The following is a 13,921-nucleotide window of genomic DNA, read 5'->3' on the forward strand; positions in this document are numbered from 1 at the left end:
CTTTTCCATATATTCAGAGAAAAATACCGGTAAAAAATTCGGCAAGGCGTCTATTATTTTCTACACTACAAGCATGGATGTAAGTAAAGGTAGGTAGGTATGGCACCAGGCGTTTGATCGTGCGCCATTAAATATAGGTTCCGGAACCTACGAGTATATTGAGTAAGTCGTACGGCTGACGCCAATTTGTCAAGATTGTCACAATCATCTACTAAATATTGCCTGCATTTTAGTTTTGTCAACTATGAACGTCACGCGTCTATTATTAATGAAAGGTCATTGACTACAAGGTAGACGTCCGAGTACCAACAGGGGCCCATTTCTCAAACGGTATTAGTCTAATTGATGTATTTTAGTTATTCGTAGACGTTAATATTGTAGTTTTCCTTTTTAAATATTATTGTACGTTCTGTAAGTTTGTCTATCTATCTACTTCGAATTTTCCACTCATTTACTCTAAGGTTAGCTGGAAGAAATCCCTTATAGGGATAAGCTCGCCTTTGTACCTAAATTTATATGAATTTCATGTTATCAATTTTTGTTTTGTACAATAAAGTGATTTACTACTACTACTACTACTACTAATATTATTAGTATGTTGCCATGGTAGCTCATACGACTTTACAGTTCGTGGACTAATAATATTAGTCTAGTTAGGTCTTGGGGGCGCCACAAGCCTTCGGGAATTGTCATATACTTGGAAATTTCGACCCATGCCACCGTGGCCGGATAGCCGAGCGGTTCAGGCACCTGTACGGTAAACGGGGTACGCTGGTTCGATTACAGCTCTGGACACTGGAGGCTTTGGTCATTTTTTCCTTCCTTATATGACATTTATTTCAGTTAATATTAGTCTAATACCGTTAGAGAAATGGGGCCTCAGACCATCACTGTCTCAGTAGGCACATGCCATCTTTAAACATACGTGATACGTCATTAGCAATATAGGCGACAAAAGGGTGTCAACTTAGTTAACTATTGGGCATTAGCACTGGAACGTTCACCTTTCTTTCGCCTTGCAAAGCCTAGCGATGAAAACTGTCTTCTTCAAACGTTAAAATCTCCAAAAATGGCGATCCTAACTGGACTCTAAATCATCCTCACTTGTTCTTTTTATGATATTATCAACTGCTTTCAAAATTTCCTCCATCCAACAGAAGTACCGATTTCGTCCACTTTGAAAGTCACGTCCGGTGCATTTATTCGCGAAAATGATCACGCTGCAGCTGTGTCGACCCTGGCCTGGCTGTGTCATTGATGTTGCGGGCTATTTGACTACTTGAGTCTTTCGTACCAGTATATTGTGACCCTAAACCTTCTTATAACTATTTGTAAACGGAGAGTACGCTCACACTGGATTAGCCGTGCGATTTACTTGCTTGCGCTCGGTAAGCCATTGAAATGATATTGTATTGTGAAAAATGGGTCAGAGTCGTGAAGTTTTCTGGCATGCTACAAGGAAATTGGCATTTTTGAAGTGCCATTGCTTTGAAGGGTCTGTTTACGCCAAAAGAAAGAACCGTATTTCTGTGATTTGCGTATTTTCTTTTAGCATTTTACTAAAAAAGTATTGAATATACCTACATATTACCTAAAGGTCTATGGTAACTTTGAATGATGTATATTTGGTAAATACTTTTTGTCCTGAAACAAAAAAAAACAGGGTTATATAAACAGGATTAGGCCTTAAATCTATCTAGTGTTTTTTTTTCGACTGTTCTTTTGTATGTAACAGCCCATTAGGCATTAACACAAAAATATTCGGCAATTGTGCATAAACAAAAAAGTTCAATACACTATAGAAAACTACCATTGCATGGCAAATGCGTGATCGTGCCCACGGTTTGCACTGCTGATAACGATAGGAATTTGCCGGCCGTAAAAACGCGTAGACGCGAGGCGCATGCTAAATAGTAAATAGACTGATGCCGACAAGGGCACTACTAAGAATCTATGGTTTAACTTACAGGATCCTAGGACCAGCAGGCGTAATATGGATGGATTTATCCACGTGATAAAATAACCGTCACTTTTTAACAACGCGGGATAGAAAGTGACGGACACCGTTTTATCTCGCTGTCACGTAGACAAAAACGACCATAATATCCGTGCTGGCGTATATATATTATTATTATTACGAGCCTATTGTGTCCCACTGCTGGGCAAAGGCCTCCCCCCTCTTCTTCCACTCCTCCCGGTTTTGAGCTACATCTGGCCAGTCGCTCAAAAATATATAGATGGTGTTATTCACGTGATAAAATAACAGTCGCTTTTTAACAGATAGATATAGATAGAGAGATCACGCTGTCACGTAGACAAATACGACTATCATATCCGTACGGGGCTTGATTGTAGACGAGTTGTAAATTCTAAGAAAGAATTTGACAAATGAATTAAATTCCTATCCTAATGTACCGATACTACGTCAGTTTTCGATGATAGAATCCTCTATCGATCGAATCTGCATATGCGTACTTATGGATACTTCTGTGTATCTTTGTTTGTACAGGAATAAAACAATCGCACAGATTCACGTGCCAGTTTGCTGTTAGCACCTTGTTATTGTATTATGTTATATGTTGAGAATACAAGATATGCATACAAATAAGAATGGAATTTCATGTTATTCTTCTGCTTTATTTAAAAATGTCGTCTTCTCTACTTGGAGGGATGAAACTTATTTGAATGAATTGAAATGGAACGAATGTCGTTATTGCGATTGATTCTTAGTAGCCCCAGCGATGGTACCGTACTAAACACTAACTACTTTTTTTTTATTACTTTATGAAATTCGGTTTTTGAGTTTTATTTCTACTTTCTTTACAGCTAATGTTGACATTAGCAGCATCATGCTTGCTTGGGAGAGAAACGAGAAAGCTTGTGATATAAACTGTTGATTGGAATCTATAGGTAGAAGCAAATATTCGAAGTGAAAAGAAAATTATCTAGAGGCTTGGTTTCTACTTTAGTAGGTATAGCATATTTAAATTGTATTTTACCTTGCCAACCCAACTCGTAGGTTTTCTTATTATTCGATTAAACTTATGTCCTATATCAGTGTTAAAGGTTATTTTTACGTTTACGTTTTAATAATGCTGTTACTCGTACTCTTATTATGACCATATATATTTATCACTAACTTTATTCTTAAAGGGTTTGAACAAGCCAGTTGTTGAAACTGATAAGTTCAACTTAAATCAATAAAGCGAAATTTCCCAAAAAAAACGCAAAATTAACGCCATAAGTAAGTAATTTAGTGATAAAACTAATAAAAGAGTGAAGTTTTTACGATGACCATTCTATCGATTACGTTTCAAGCATTTGTTTTAGTTAGCACAAACTACAAAAAAAACTATAAGTAGCATATTGCCTAATTATATTCTTACGGCTATCGGGCACCATAAAAATGTCTAATCGCGTGATACAGGTACAACTGGCATTTGTGGTATTTTGCAGTTGGATTAATGGCAAAATGTTCGCTATTTGGGACGAGCGTAGCGCCAAATAGGTCAGTTTGTGTACTGCAGAATAGAAGCAATCTATGTTTTCTTAACGCTATTACATGGAAATGGAAACACGTGTTTGTTTTTATTATATCAGTGTTATACTGATTTTTAAAAAACCTTTATAAGGTCGTAGTTAGAATACGAATATACAATTTTGCAGGTTAATGTTAATTTTTGGCAAGCCATTCCCATTGACCAGGAGCTTGATTTTGTGGGTTTTATAATTTTTTTTAATAAAAAAAAACATGGCAAGAGACTGTCAAACATACATTGATGTAATCTTTAATAGATATCTACTCTAAAACATTGATTTATGCGCACAATCATCATGCCTCTGATACGGTTTTTTTAATTAATAAGGTAATTAAATTCTATTAATTACACGAGCAGGCAAGAATAATCTGCAGTATTATTTTCATCACATGTATGATGTAGTCAACAATTTTGTAATCTTCAACATCTGATACCCACACCATCTAATTTCTTTAGTGGCATTGAATTCTTTTAAATATAACAACTTCCAATGTCTGTCTAATCTCAACCCAGTAGCATCGGCATAAAGCTTATATTCGTATAAATCTTGGTAAGGATCAGCAAACGAATGCTGTTGTGGTCTTAAAATTATAATTAAGGCAATATCTGCAGTTGAAAAGTTTATTGATTATTTAGTTAGTTTAAAATATACGGCCCATTACGACATAATATGAACTGAAAACAGTAATAACACCGCAGATTAAAATTAAAACATGAAAAGTTTAGGCAAACACAAACACAAAAAGCCTTTTGAAAAGCAAAATTTCGCGTGGAAAAAGCAAATTCAAGTTCATTCGTCTTCTCACATTTATTTTGTTTATGTAACCCACTCAGGGTATTGTAACAAAACGTTATTATAAATGGGCTACATGAAAGAGCATTATTTTCATAAAGTAAAGCGGGCTCATTAACATAAATAGTTAAGCAAATAGCCCAGACTAATTACTTTGACAACGTGTTTGTACATACAATCAGCAAATCTATAGCCGGTCAAACAAGTTTGTCAGTAGAAAAAGGCGCGAAATTCAAATTTTCTATCGGACGGTAATCTTTCGCGCCTACGTTTTTTAAATTTGCCGCTCTTTTTTACTGACGCAAATGGCTTGACAGACTATATCTAGCAACTCGCCCGTGCAATGCTGGTGTATTATACATACCTACCTCTTGAATAACTCTTACCTAATATTGTCTTCGGTTACCGCGATAGTTACTCATGAAATAAAACTATCAAAACGGATTATATCGCGTATATTGAATTTATAATACATCCCGACAGGGGACATACATACATAGGGACAGGAAGACAGCAGGAAGCGACTTTGTTTTATACTATGTAGTGATTAGGGTTGCCACTTGCCAGATAGTGGGCATCAAACATCACTCTGACTGAACTCTCCCATTTCGTGTAAAGTCCAGAGTTGAAGGCACATTGAGATGTTAAAAAATATTGATCAAATCTTCCACTCGCTTGTAAAAATACATAAGCAACGAGGTCGATGAATCGTGATTAAGATTAAGATAATACCTATTTTACAAAAATTTTAGGTATTGATATGAGTCTTTATAGTACTCTATCTATAGTCCTCAAAGGGCTTATGTTTATAGAAATGAAATAGAAACATGGTTTTGGTATCAAGCTAATATAGTTTTTATTACTTTAAAACAAACTTTTATAATGTAAATTTATATAGGTGAGTACCAACAGGCAATACAATTTCGAAGGACATGTGCCAGAATTTGCATTCGAATCGGTTTGTGTGAACGGCCGAGTGGATATAAATAAAACAGAAGGTCATTTGACATTACTCAATTTGGTAGTTTTTTCAACGTAGTACTGTGTACATACGAAGAAGAAGAAGAGAAGAAGAAAGAGCTCCGTTTTCTAGTATTTTCAAGAAATTATAAAATAATAATAGGAAACAAAGCCTTGTACCCACGATATATCATACCATCACGCTCCGCGATTGTAGAACCATTTAGGGTCCTAGCTAAATTGGTTGTTCAATACTTACGCTATGGAATGTCCAATTTAGCTAGAACCATAAATGGTATAACAATCACGGAGCGTGACTGTACAAACACAAGTACAAGTACCGACTTCAATACCTACTTATTAGGTATACCAAAGATAGATATAACTCCGTAATAGATGGATACAGTCTAAGGAAAAAACGTGCCTCGAAAATCACGAAAATTTGATTCTCGATCAGATGGCGCCACTAGTTTTAGCCTACTCTCGTATAGAGGGCGTTGACGGTTTCGTTTGTTATTTATAATTTTAACGCATATCATTGAAAGAACATGGGTCAAAATCAAATAAAAACAATTAATGCAAATAAAAAAATCATTTATCCATATTTAAATATATTTTAACGAACTTCATTTTTAGTTTTAAAGTATGTCGATAGATGGCAGTGAATTTACAGTGGTTACAAAATTTACTATGACAGTACCACTCTATCTTATTATATCCTCTTTGGTATACGTAGTTTGCTTTTATGGCATTTATTAATCTAAACACACTAACAGAAGAAACTCTGCTTAGAATAAATACGCAATAAGAACTAAGACTGATTTTATGCTTTGTTTGACATTTTTCATGAAGGCATGTTATTGTATCGTAAAACCTTTGGTGTTAGAGGTTTGTTTAACAAAATTGACGAAAATAAATTTAAAACTCCCGGACTAAAATTGGCTGATTTGCCCAGACAACAATTAACAATTTTAGCAGGCTGATTTTCTTACTTTACATAAAAGAATTTTCCGGGCGTTTTAAATTATACATTTTCTGCTCCATGAAATATTCCGAGACAAAGTAGACCGCCCTTGGGAGTTAACGATATCAAAGCGGGAACTAATCTGATAAGTGGCTGCGTGCGTGGTAAGGGCTAACGAGGCTTTTGTCCCATTTATTTGTGGAATAACGGGACTTTATCATGACAAATCTTCTGCGTTTCAGTTTGTAACGCCACCAAGCAAACCCAAAAAATACCTTAAATTTGTAAGGCCATAGTGAATAAATCTTATTTTGTCTTATCCGTGAGATTACATAAATCAGATCTGCAAGGGATCTGTCATCTTTAAGAATAATGGCTGGTATTCAATCTCGAGGTTCAAGAGTTTTTGTTATCACAAATAAATATAGGTATAGTGGAGATAATGAAATAAGCTATGAAAAGACGTAATGAATAAAACCTAGAGGAAGTTAAAAAATAATAAAATATGACATGAACCTAATGACTAATGAAAAGGAGGATCACCATTACCTACTTATGAAATATGCATCAGTAGCTTTATTCCACATTCCATTTTATCGTCAAATCGCTAACCAACAACATTCTTTACAGATCGTCAAAGTCCCGGAAACAAAAGAAGGCTTTATCGACCTGAACAACCTAGAACAGAAGCTTCAGAGATACTCTGGGACCGGCAAGCGCATGATCGGTTTCTTCCCTGCGGCATCCAAGCTCACAGGAGTTTTAGCCGACGATGTGGCTACAACACTTCTGTTACACCAGTACGGCGCGTGGGCATTCTGGGATTATACTTTAGTAGCCCCAACGTCTGCAGTTGATATGAACCCAACATTCCCTGGGGTCGAAGAGGAGATGGTCAAGAAAGATGCGGTGTTTTTCAACTGCGAAAAGTTTGTGGGAGGAGTGCAAGGGCCGTACGTGGCTGTTGTTAAGAAGGATGTGTTTAGGAATACTCCAATTTATTCTGATGATGTTGAGGTGAGAACTAGCTTTTATTGTAAGTTTGAATGAGGGCGACGCTTAATGGTTCTGATTATTACTTCATATCTGCCGACATTTAGAATTAATATTTCACTTCTGTGCAGTAATTTGGTACCATCGAGCTGGTCTGTTGATAGGTCAAATTTTTTGAAAGCACAAATACAGACGTCAAACGCTTAAATAATCTTTCTAAAAATGAAATTTTTGACAATGATTTAGCTAAATCAAAGAGTAAAATAACTGTGAATATCCACAGGTTCTCTGCGAAAGGATTGAAGAATGGAGATGCACGGACGCGGTCAGAACAGCTCTCGTCATGCAGCTGCGAGATGCTGTAAGCTTGCAGACGATTGCGGACCGACAGGACAACATTACCAGGTCAGTTACTTGTATACTAACATTACACACATAAACAGGTTTAATAAGATTACATTCGGATTTTGACTGTAGGAGCGGGAAACGAGCGATGTCACTGTAAATATTAAAATTGAGTTGCTGCGCCCCCATTGCAATATTTAACTCCGTCCATGAGATTGGCAGTGATATCGCCTGGATATCACCGGCATCCCACTGCTGCAATGCTGTACCGTAACGCTTTCACAACCTAATAGTATCTTTTACCAGGTTCAATGTTCCTTGACAAAATTCCTGGTTTCGAAATTAAAGAGCTACGTTTACAAACGCACTTATTGAGACATGAATAGTAACTGGTAAGATGTTATGTTCCGTTATGTCGCCCGCTTACAACAATCGCACGAATACAAAAATGCGATGGTTTGAAAAACTTAGCTAAGAGCAAAGGCATGTTAGAGTAGACCAACCTATACATAGGTTTCGGGTTCGAGACAAACTTATTTATTACTCACCTAGTATAAAATCTAAAGTATCTTTCCGAATGTCTACTACTTTATCATTTATGCTACCTCAAAGTTCGTAATATGAATCGGTCCCTTAACGCTTTTAGCCAATAAAATCCTTCTCACCAAGGGAATTTTGTATGTTGAATTACTTATGTTGTAACTTCTTAACCATAATTGTTATACCGAACACTTCCAAGGCTTTAAGCAAAGTTATTAAATAAGTTATCATTTTAACAACTTAATTCAGTGAAGTTTTAAGTATGTACGAGTAAACAAGACAAATCAGCCACATACCAGCTATCACTCATGAGTATCGCAGACTTTACAAAATATATGAGAATCGTTTGAAATCATCTTTTATCGTTCCACTCATAATTTTACTGTTCTTACATTCTTCACTCATTTCTGTAAACATGGGTAAAGGAATTTTCGTAGTTATCATATGTTGCTATGTCTCTAGTATGACAACAATAGGGGATCCTATCGCATAGTACCTGCTCACACGTATTACAATACTACTGATACCTATATCAAAGAGAAGTTTTGTAGTCACAGTAAATTTACTGCCATCTATCGACACAGCATTAAAACTATGAATGAAATGTATAATAAAAAAAACATCCATGTCTCTATGATATGCACGAATTAATTGATATGGTCCATATGACTTTGACCCATGTTATTTCACTGATATGTGTTAAAATTGCTAACCACTTGCTAACTATCAAACGGTGTCGCCAACGCCATCTACCCGAGTATATGTATTTTAAATTATGTAAGGAATCGAATGGTACCATTATTTTTATCCTATTTGGAATTTTTGGAAGTTAAAAAAAATATTTTTTAAACTAACAGGTCTTGTATTTTTTGACTATTCCCAATTTCCCATATATTTTTAAGTTTCCAATTTATTGTGATAAATTGCTCATTTTCTACCTATTTAACTAGATTAAGTTATAAAATTTAACATGTGTCAACAACCCTATTGTTGGGATTAGTTGTGTCTACTTTTGCTTTTTTTATAATGAAACATACCTACGAGTATATGCCCTTTGTTGTGGTTTCTGTGGATAAAAATACAACATTACTCATGTTTTAGTCATTGTTATAAACAAAGGTGATACCTATGTTCCGTTGACACAGTATTATTGATAACTAAAGTAGGATACCTACCAGCCTTATGATACCAGTAGGCCGAGCACATGATTGACGCGACAGTATCTCGCCGCGAGATAGACTAGCTACCCGTCTTTTACTAACTGTATGAATTAAAGGGGGACGGGTAGTCTATGTCGCGGCGAGATACTCTCGCGCCAATCATGTGCTAGTCCGGCTGTACAATAGGTGAAACAAAGATAATGTAACACTTCAGGCGGTTACTACCTTACTACTTATGCTACAAATAGGTAGGTATCTATGTGACATGTTTTACTTTTTAAATATCTGATGTATGTATATATCGTGTCGCGTATTGTTTTAAATGAGCCTGTAACATACCTAGTTTGCGTAATACATTTACTTACGCCTGTTTATTATGAATATTATGACTCGTAAAACAAAGGGGATTATTAACTTAATAATTCAGATTGAAAATGGACCATGGGTTGATTTAATTTAATATCTATTATACTATATTAGCGAGTTAACCGATAGGTATATACAGTCAGCAACAAAGAGATGGTAACAGCCGAATTCATATTTCATTTATTGGTGTCTGCTGATGCATCTACTGCCGTGTCCCGGTGGTGGTAGTAGATTTGTATCGTGCACGACGGTTAATTACAACGCGCGCAACGGTGGCCCTTTGTGCGCTTTCTGATTACGGATAATTGTAAAAAATCTCGAGATTGTAATGGTTCGCATGAATGTTTGACTTTCCAAGCCAGCAATAGAAATACATGTCATGTGTTACTAATGACGCTAAACCTCGTTGCCACCAAGCAAAGATAGATATAACTCCGTAATAGATAGATACAGTCTAACGAAAAACGTGCCTCGAAAATGAAGAAAATTTTATTCTCGTTCAGAGGGCGCTACTAGCTTTGGCCAACTGTCGTATAGATGGAGTTGACGGTTTCGTTTGTTATTTAACAATTTTAACGCATATCAGTGAAAGAACATGGGCCAAAATCATAAAAATAATTAATGCAAATAAAAAAAATCATTTATCCATATTTAAATACATTTTATCGTATTTTTATAAATCTTCATTTTTAGTTTTAAAGTGTGTCGACAGATGGCAGTGAATTTACTGGGGTTACAAAATTTACTATGACAGTACCGCTCTAGTATAAGTTACTCTATGCCACCAAGAAAAGCAGTATAAGTGACCTTAGATATATATATGCGCTTTTGCGAACTTAGAGGTCAAATCAGACTAGAAATGGCTTACAGATCAGATTGACTCTGTTAGTTTAGTTTGTTTGCGGGGCTTCGCCAAACTGGGCTGTTGACTTTGGCCTGGATCTAGTTCGATTATATGCATGACGTTGAATTAACTTACAATAGCCTTTTATTTAAAGAAAGTATAAAATGAAGTGGATGGTGGAATGAAGAAGATTGTAAAAGCGTTTTCACACTGTCCGATCCGAAACTGCTCTATTATATTAGGTGACCAATTAAAGAAATAAAGAAGAACAATAATATTTTATTTGGAAACACACATAAACACAAACAATAAGGTACAAACAATAAATTAACTAAGTGAGCCAGCATAAGGGCTCAAGCTCAGCATTGTGCTACGCTACAGCACGGAGGCTGCAGCGCCGATTTTCAGCTTGCTCCTTGCTGGTGACAATTGACCACATGCCACATACACACAATACACATCCAACCACCACTTACCATGAAGGAGCGCGCGATAGACCAATAGGTTAACACATTCACTGCCAGCACGAACTACGAGCTCCGATCGTAGCCAATAAAACGTGTTTTCCGCTTTGTAGTGAAAAGCGCCTACGAACATTCCAAGGTTGCTAACGAGAAGCATATTTTTTTTCTTTTATTTAATTCCTAAGTGGGTCGTTCTGCAATGTCGTACTTACAAAGAAACTACTGAAGATAACGCTGTCCAAGAATCCTTTTTGGATGGTCTTAATATATGTCGTTTTTTTCCTGCAAAAATCATCTATTTTTATATTTTGTATAGCTTAAGAACCTGCACATTTCTCAAATTTAATAAACAAACTATATCTTCAAATGCTGAGAAGAGTGTTCACTGTCATTGTTAATTAGGTATCAGTGCTTGTCTTTGGACTGAAGTAAACGCGAGCAGACCACCACCGGTGTCTATTTCCAATACGTCGGTTACCAATTTAGTTGTGAAAATAAACTGTAGCATTCGCACGCATAGTTTGTGTAAGGCGTAGAAAGCGTACGTCCAATCTTTTTGAAGACCCCCTTACAAAGTTTGGAACTTTTTTGGCGATATAGCTATCCATGCAGTAATCAGCAACGGTGACCCTAGCTAATTACAAGCGTGTGCTCTGATATGGCTGGCAAAGCTGAACTTACTTTTAAAAACTATCGCAGGTGGGGCAGTAAAGTTGACCAGAATTATTGTAAGTATAATTATAGGAGGGTTTCCGCCGGGACTTACGTATCTGACGTTTCGCATCAAGTTCAATGAGACAAGCGTCTTCAAAGTTCTTTACGCTCATCTTAACACGAGAACGCCATTCTGGCCGCTGCTAGAAGCATACTGAAGCCTGTGCGTGGCCCTTGATGTTCAACCTTCACTTGCAGACTTGGCATATGATAGTGAAACACATATTATTATGGTATGCTTTGGTTTGGTACGCTATATTGTGTGTTAGGTCGCAATTTGACGGTTCAAACTTGAAATGTTGAAAGAGGAGAGACCATAAATGCCATAAATACGTGTACAAAACGGATAACATTTTTGTTACACCAATTCTTGAATGTTAATACTTAGTGGATTGGCATTTTCTTGAAAAGTCTTAAAAATCAATTTTCGCTCATTTCATTTTGAATATGTGTATATTTGGTATCAGTGCATTCAGTATGATGTCCTGAACACAAATATATATGAGATGACAAGCGCGAAAGTGGCGGGGGTAGTTACAGTGACCTCATAAAGTCGGCAGTACAAAGTTTTTTACTTTTTTCTCTTAAACATAGCAAATGAAAGGGCTTTGTGACTAGATTACAAATATATAATATGCTATGATATATTCACTACTTGGTCTAACAAATTATTAGAAAATTTTCAAAAATATCACACTCCAGGGTTGACTTTGTACTGCTCTGCTCTGAATTGAAAATGACTATATGAATTATTCCAAATTTTATACCAATACAAATGCAAACTTATTGGAGCGGCCTTAGTGCACGCTGCTCTGCTCAAATCACTTGTGAGCCCGACGCCACGCTGGACGCCCCGCCGAACGCTCCGCTTCGAGCGTCCACTCAGGCCTTACACTTAGGGGTTTTGTGTGTGGGTATTCCAATGGGGTAGTAAAAAAATTAAATATAAATGTTGACAGCTCAGTACCGTTAGCCAAATAAACATCTGTCGCATTCTGTAGTCGAATCGGGCCCTGATCGTAACTCAATATATAACAACTGTGTTATGTGGCTCTTTAGGCGTCGTAAACCCGCGGATTGCAGCCAAGTGCGTCGGTGGTGCTATTAAACTTATCATTATTTATTAAGGTGCCATATTAGTAATAGTATTTATGTGTTTATTTACATAATGTTTACCGGTTGGGAAGGAATGTTTAGAAAATTACAAGAAGCAAAAAGCCGGCAAAAAAATCCATTATCATCCCGGTCAATCAATGCAGTTTTGCATTTCCTTAGCTATCAATATTTATATCACAGAAGAAAGAAATTTGAAGATACCTTTTCAATAAAAAACAATATAAAAATTTGAAAATTCTATAAAAAATTAAGTTACCAACAGTTTATTTTATTATGTCGGCTTTATTTTTCCTCTTCTTATTTTATTTTACTTAAGTAGGTAGGTATCGGGGGCTAATTATAAACCGTAACCGTAGAGCGATTTTAAAATATGAGAGAATGTAATTTGGCATTAAGTCCGCCATTTGTACATTGTTGTATATATTTTGTGCAATAAAGTTTAAATAAATAAATATTTATGGGTTCCAAATGGATCCTTTATAAATAAGTTAAATTACTAACAATATTTGTTAGTTCAAAATATAACTTTGCTTTGTGCGATATTTGTTTTACAAAAATGAAAAGAGAACCGGACAAGTGCGAGTTGGACTCGCCCACCGAGGGTTCCTTACTTTTTAGTATTTGTTATAGCGGCAACAGCTATCACCGTTCATGAGATACAGCCTGGTGACAGACAGACAGACAGACGTACAGTAACATAAACAAAGACAATTGGATAGAGCCGATAGAGGTAACAACAGGCGGTCTTATCGCTTAAGAGCGATCTCTTCCAGATATTATCGAGTTTCGATTGCATTTTCTATCAATGGTTAATTACCTTGCCTTGCCCTTGCCCCCTGGGTTGATATATATAGTGTAAGTGTATAAGTATTCGTCAATAATTGAAAACAAGATTATGACTTTATTGAATTTATTGGCATACCTCTTCGTCATTAATTTATTGTCATTTTGCATTGAAGCTGTCTCAATGACATGTCGATATCGCCGATACACTCGAACAGCGCGTGATGGCGCCTTCCGCCCGTACAAACAAACATACTGATTGTAGGCAAACCGTCAAAGCAAACGGTACTAGGCAAATACCTATATCTAACAATGTACTTTGTCACACTGGCTGCGATAA

The 13,921-nt window shown here is 36.3% G+C and overlaps 1 protein-coding gene across 4 annotated transcripts in view; it reads left to right on the plus strand.

Moving 5' to 3' along the window:
* The window catches only part of LOC134747102 (uncharacterized), a 108,895-nt gene that overhangs the window by 69,902 nt on the left and 25,072 nt on the right, over positions 1-13,921 (plus strand). For all 4 annotated transcript variants that reach the window (XM_063681670.1, XM_063681671.1, XM_063681672.1 and 1 more), the window contains exons 4-5: positions 6,887-7,273; positions 7,533-7,654. In XM_063681670.1, coding sequence (XP_063537740.1) covers positions 6,887-7,273; positions 7,533-7,654 — 509 coding nt within the window. The remainder of the gene's footprint in view (positions 1-6,886; positions 7,274-7,532; positions 7,655-13,921) is intronic.

Source organism: Cydia strobilella, chromosome 14, assembly GCF_947568885.1.
Source record: "Cydia strobilella chromosome 14, ilCydStro3.1, whole genome shotgun sequence".
NCBI lineage: Eukaryota > Metazoa > Arthropoda > Insecta > Lepidoptera > Tortricidae > Cydia > Cydia strobilella.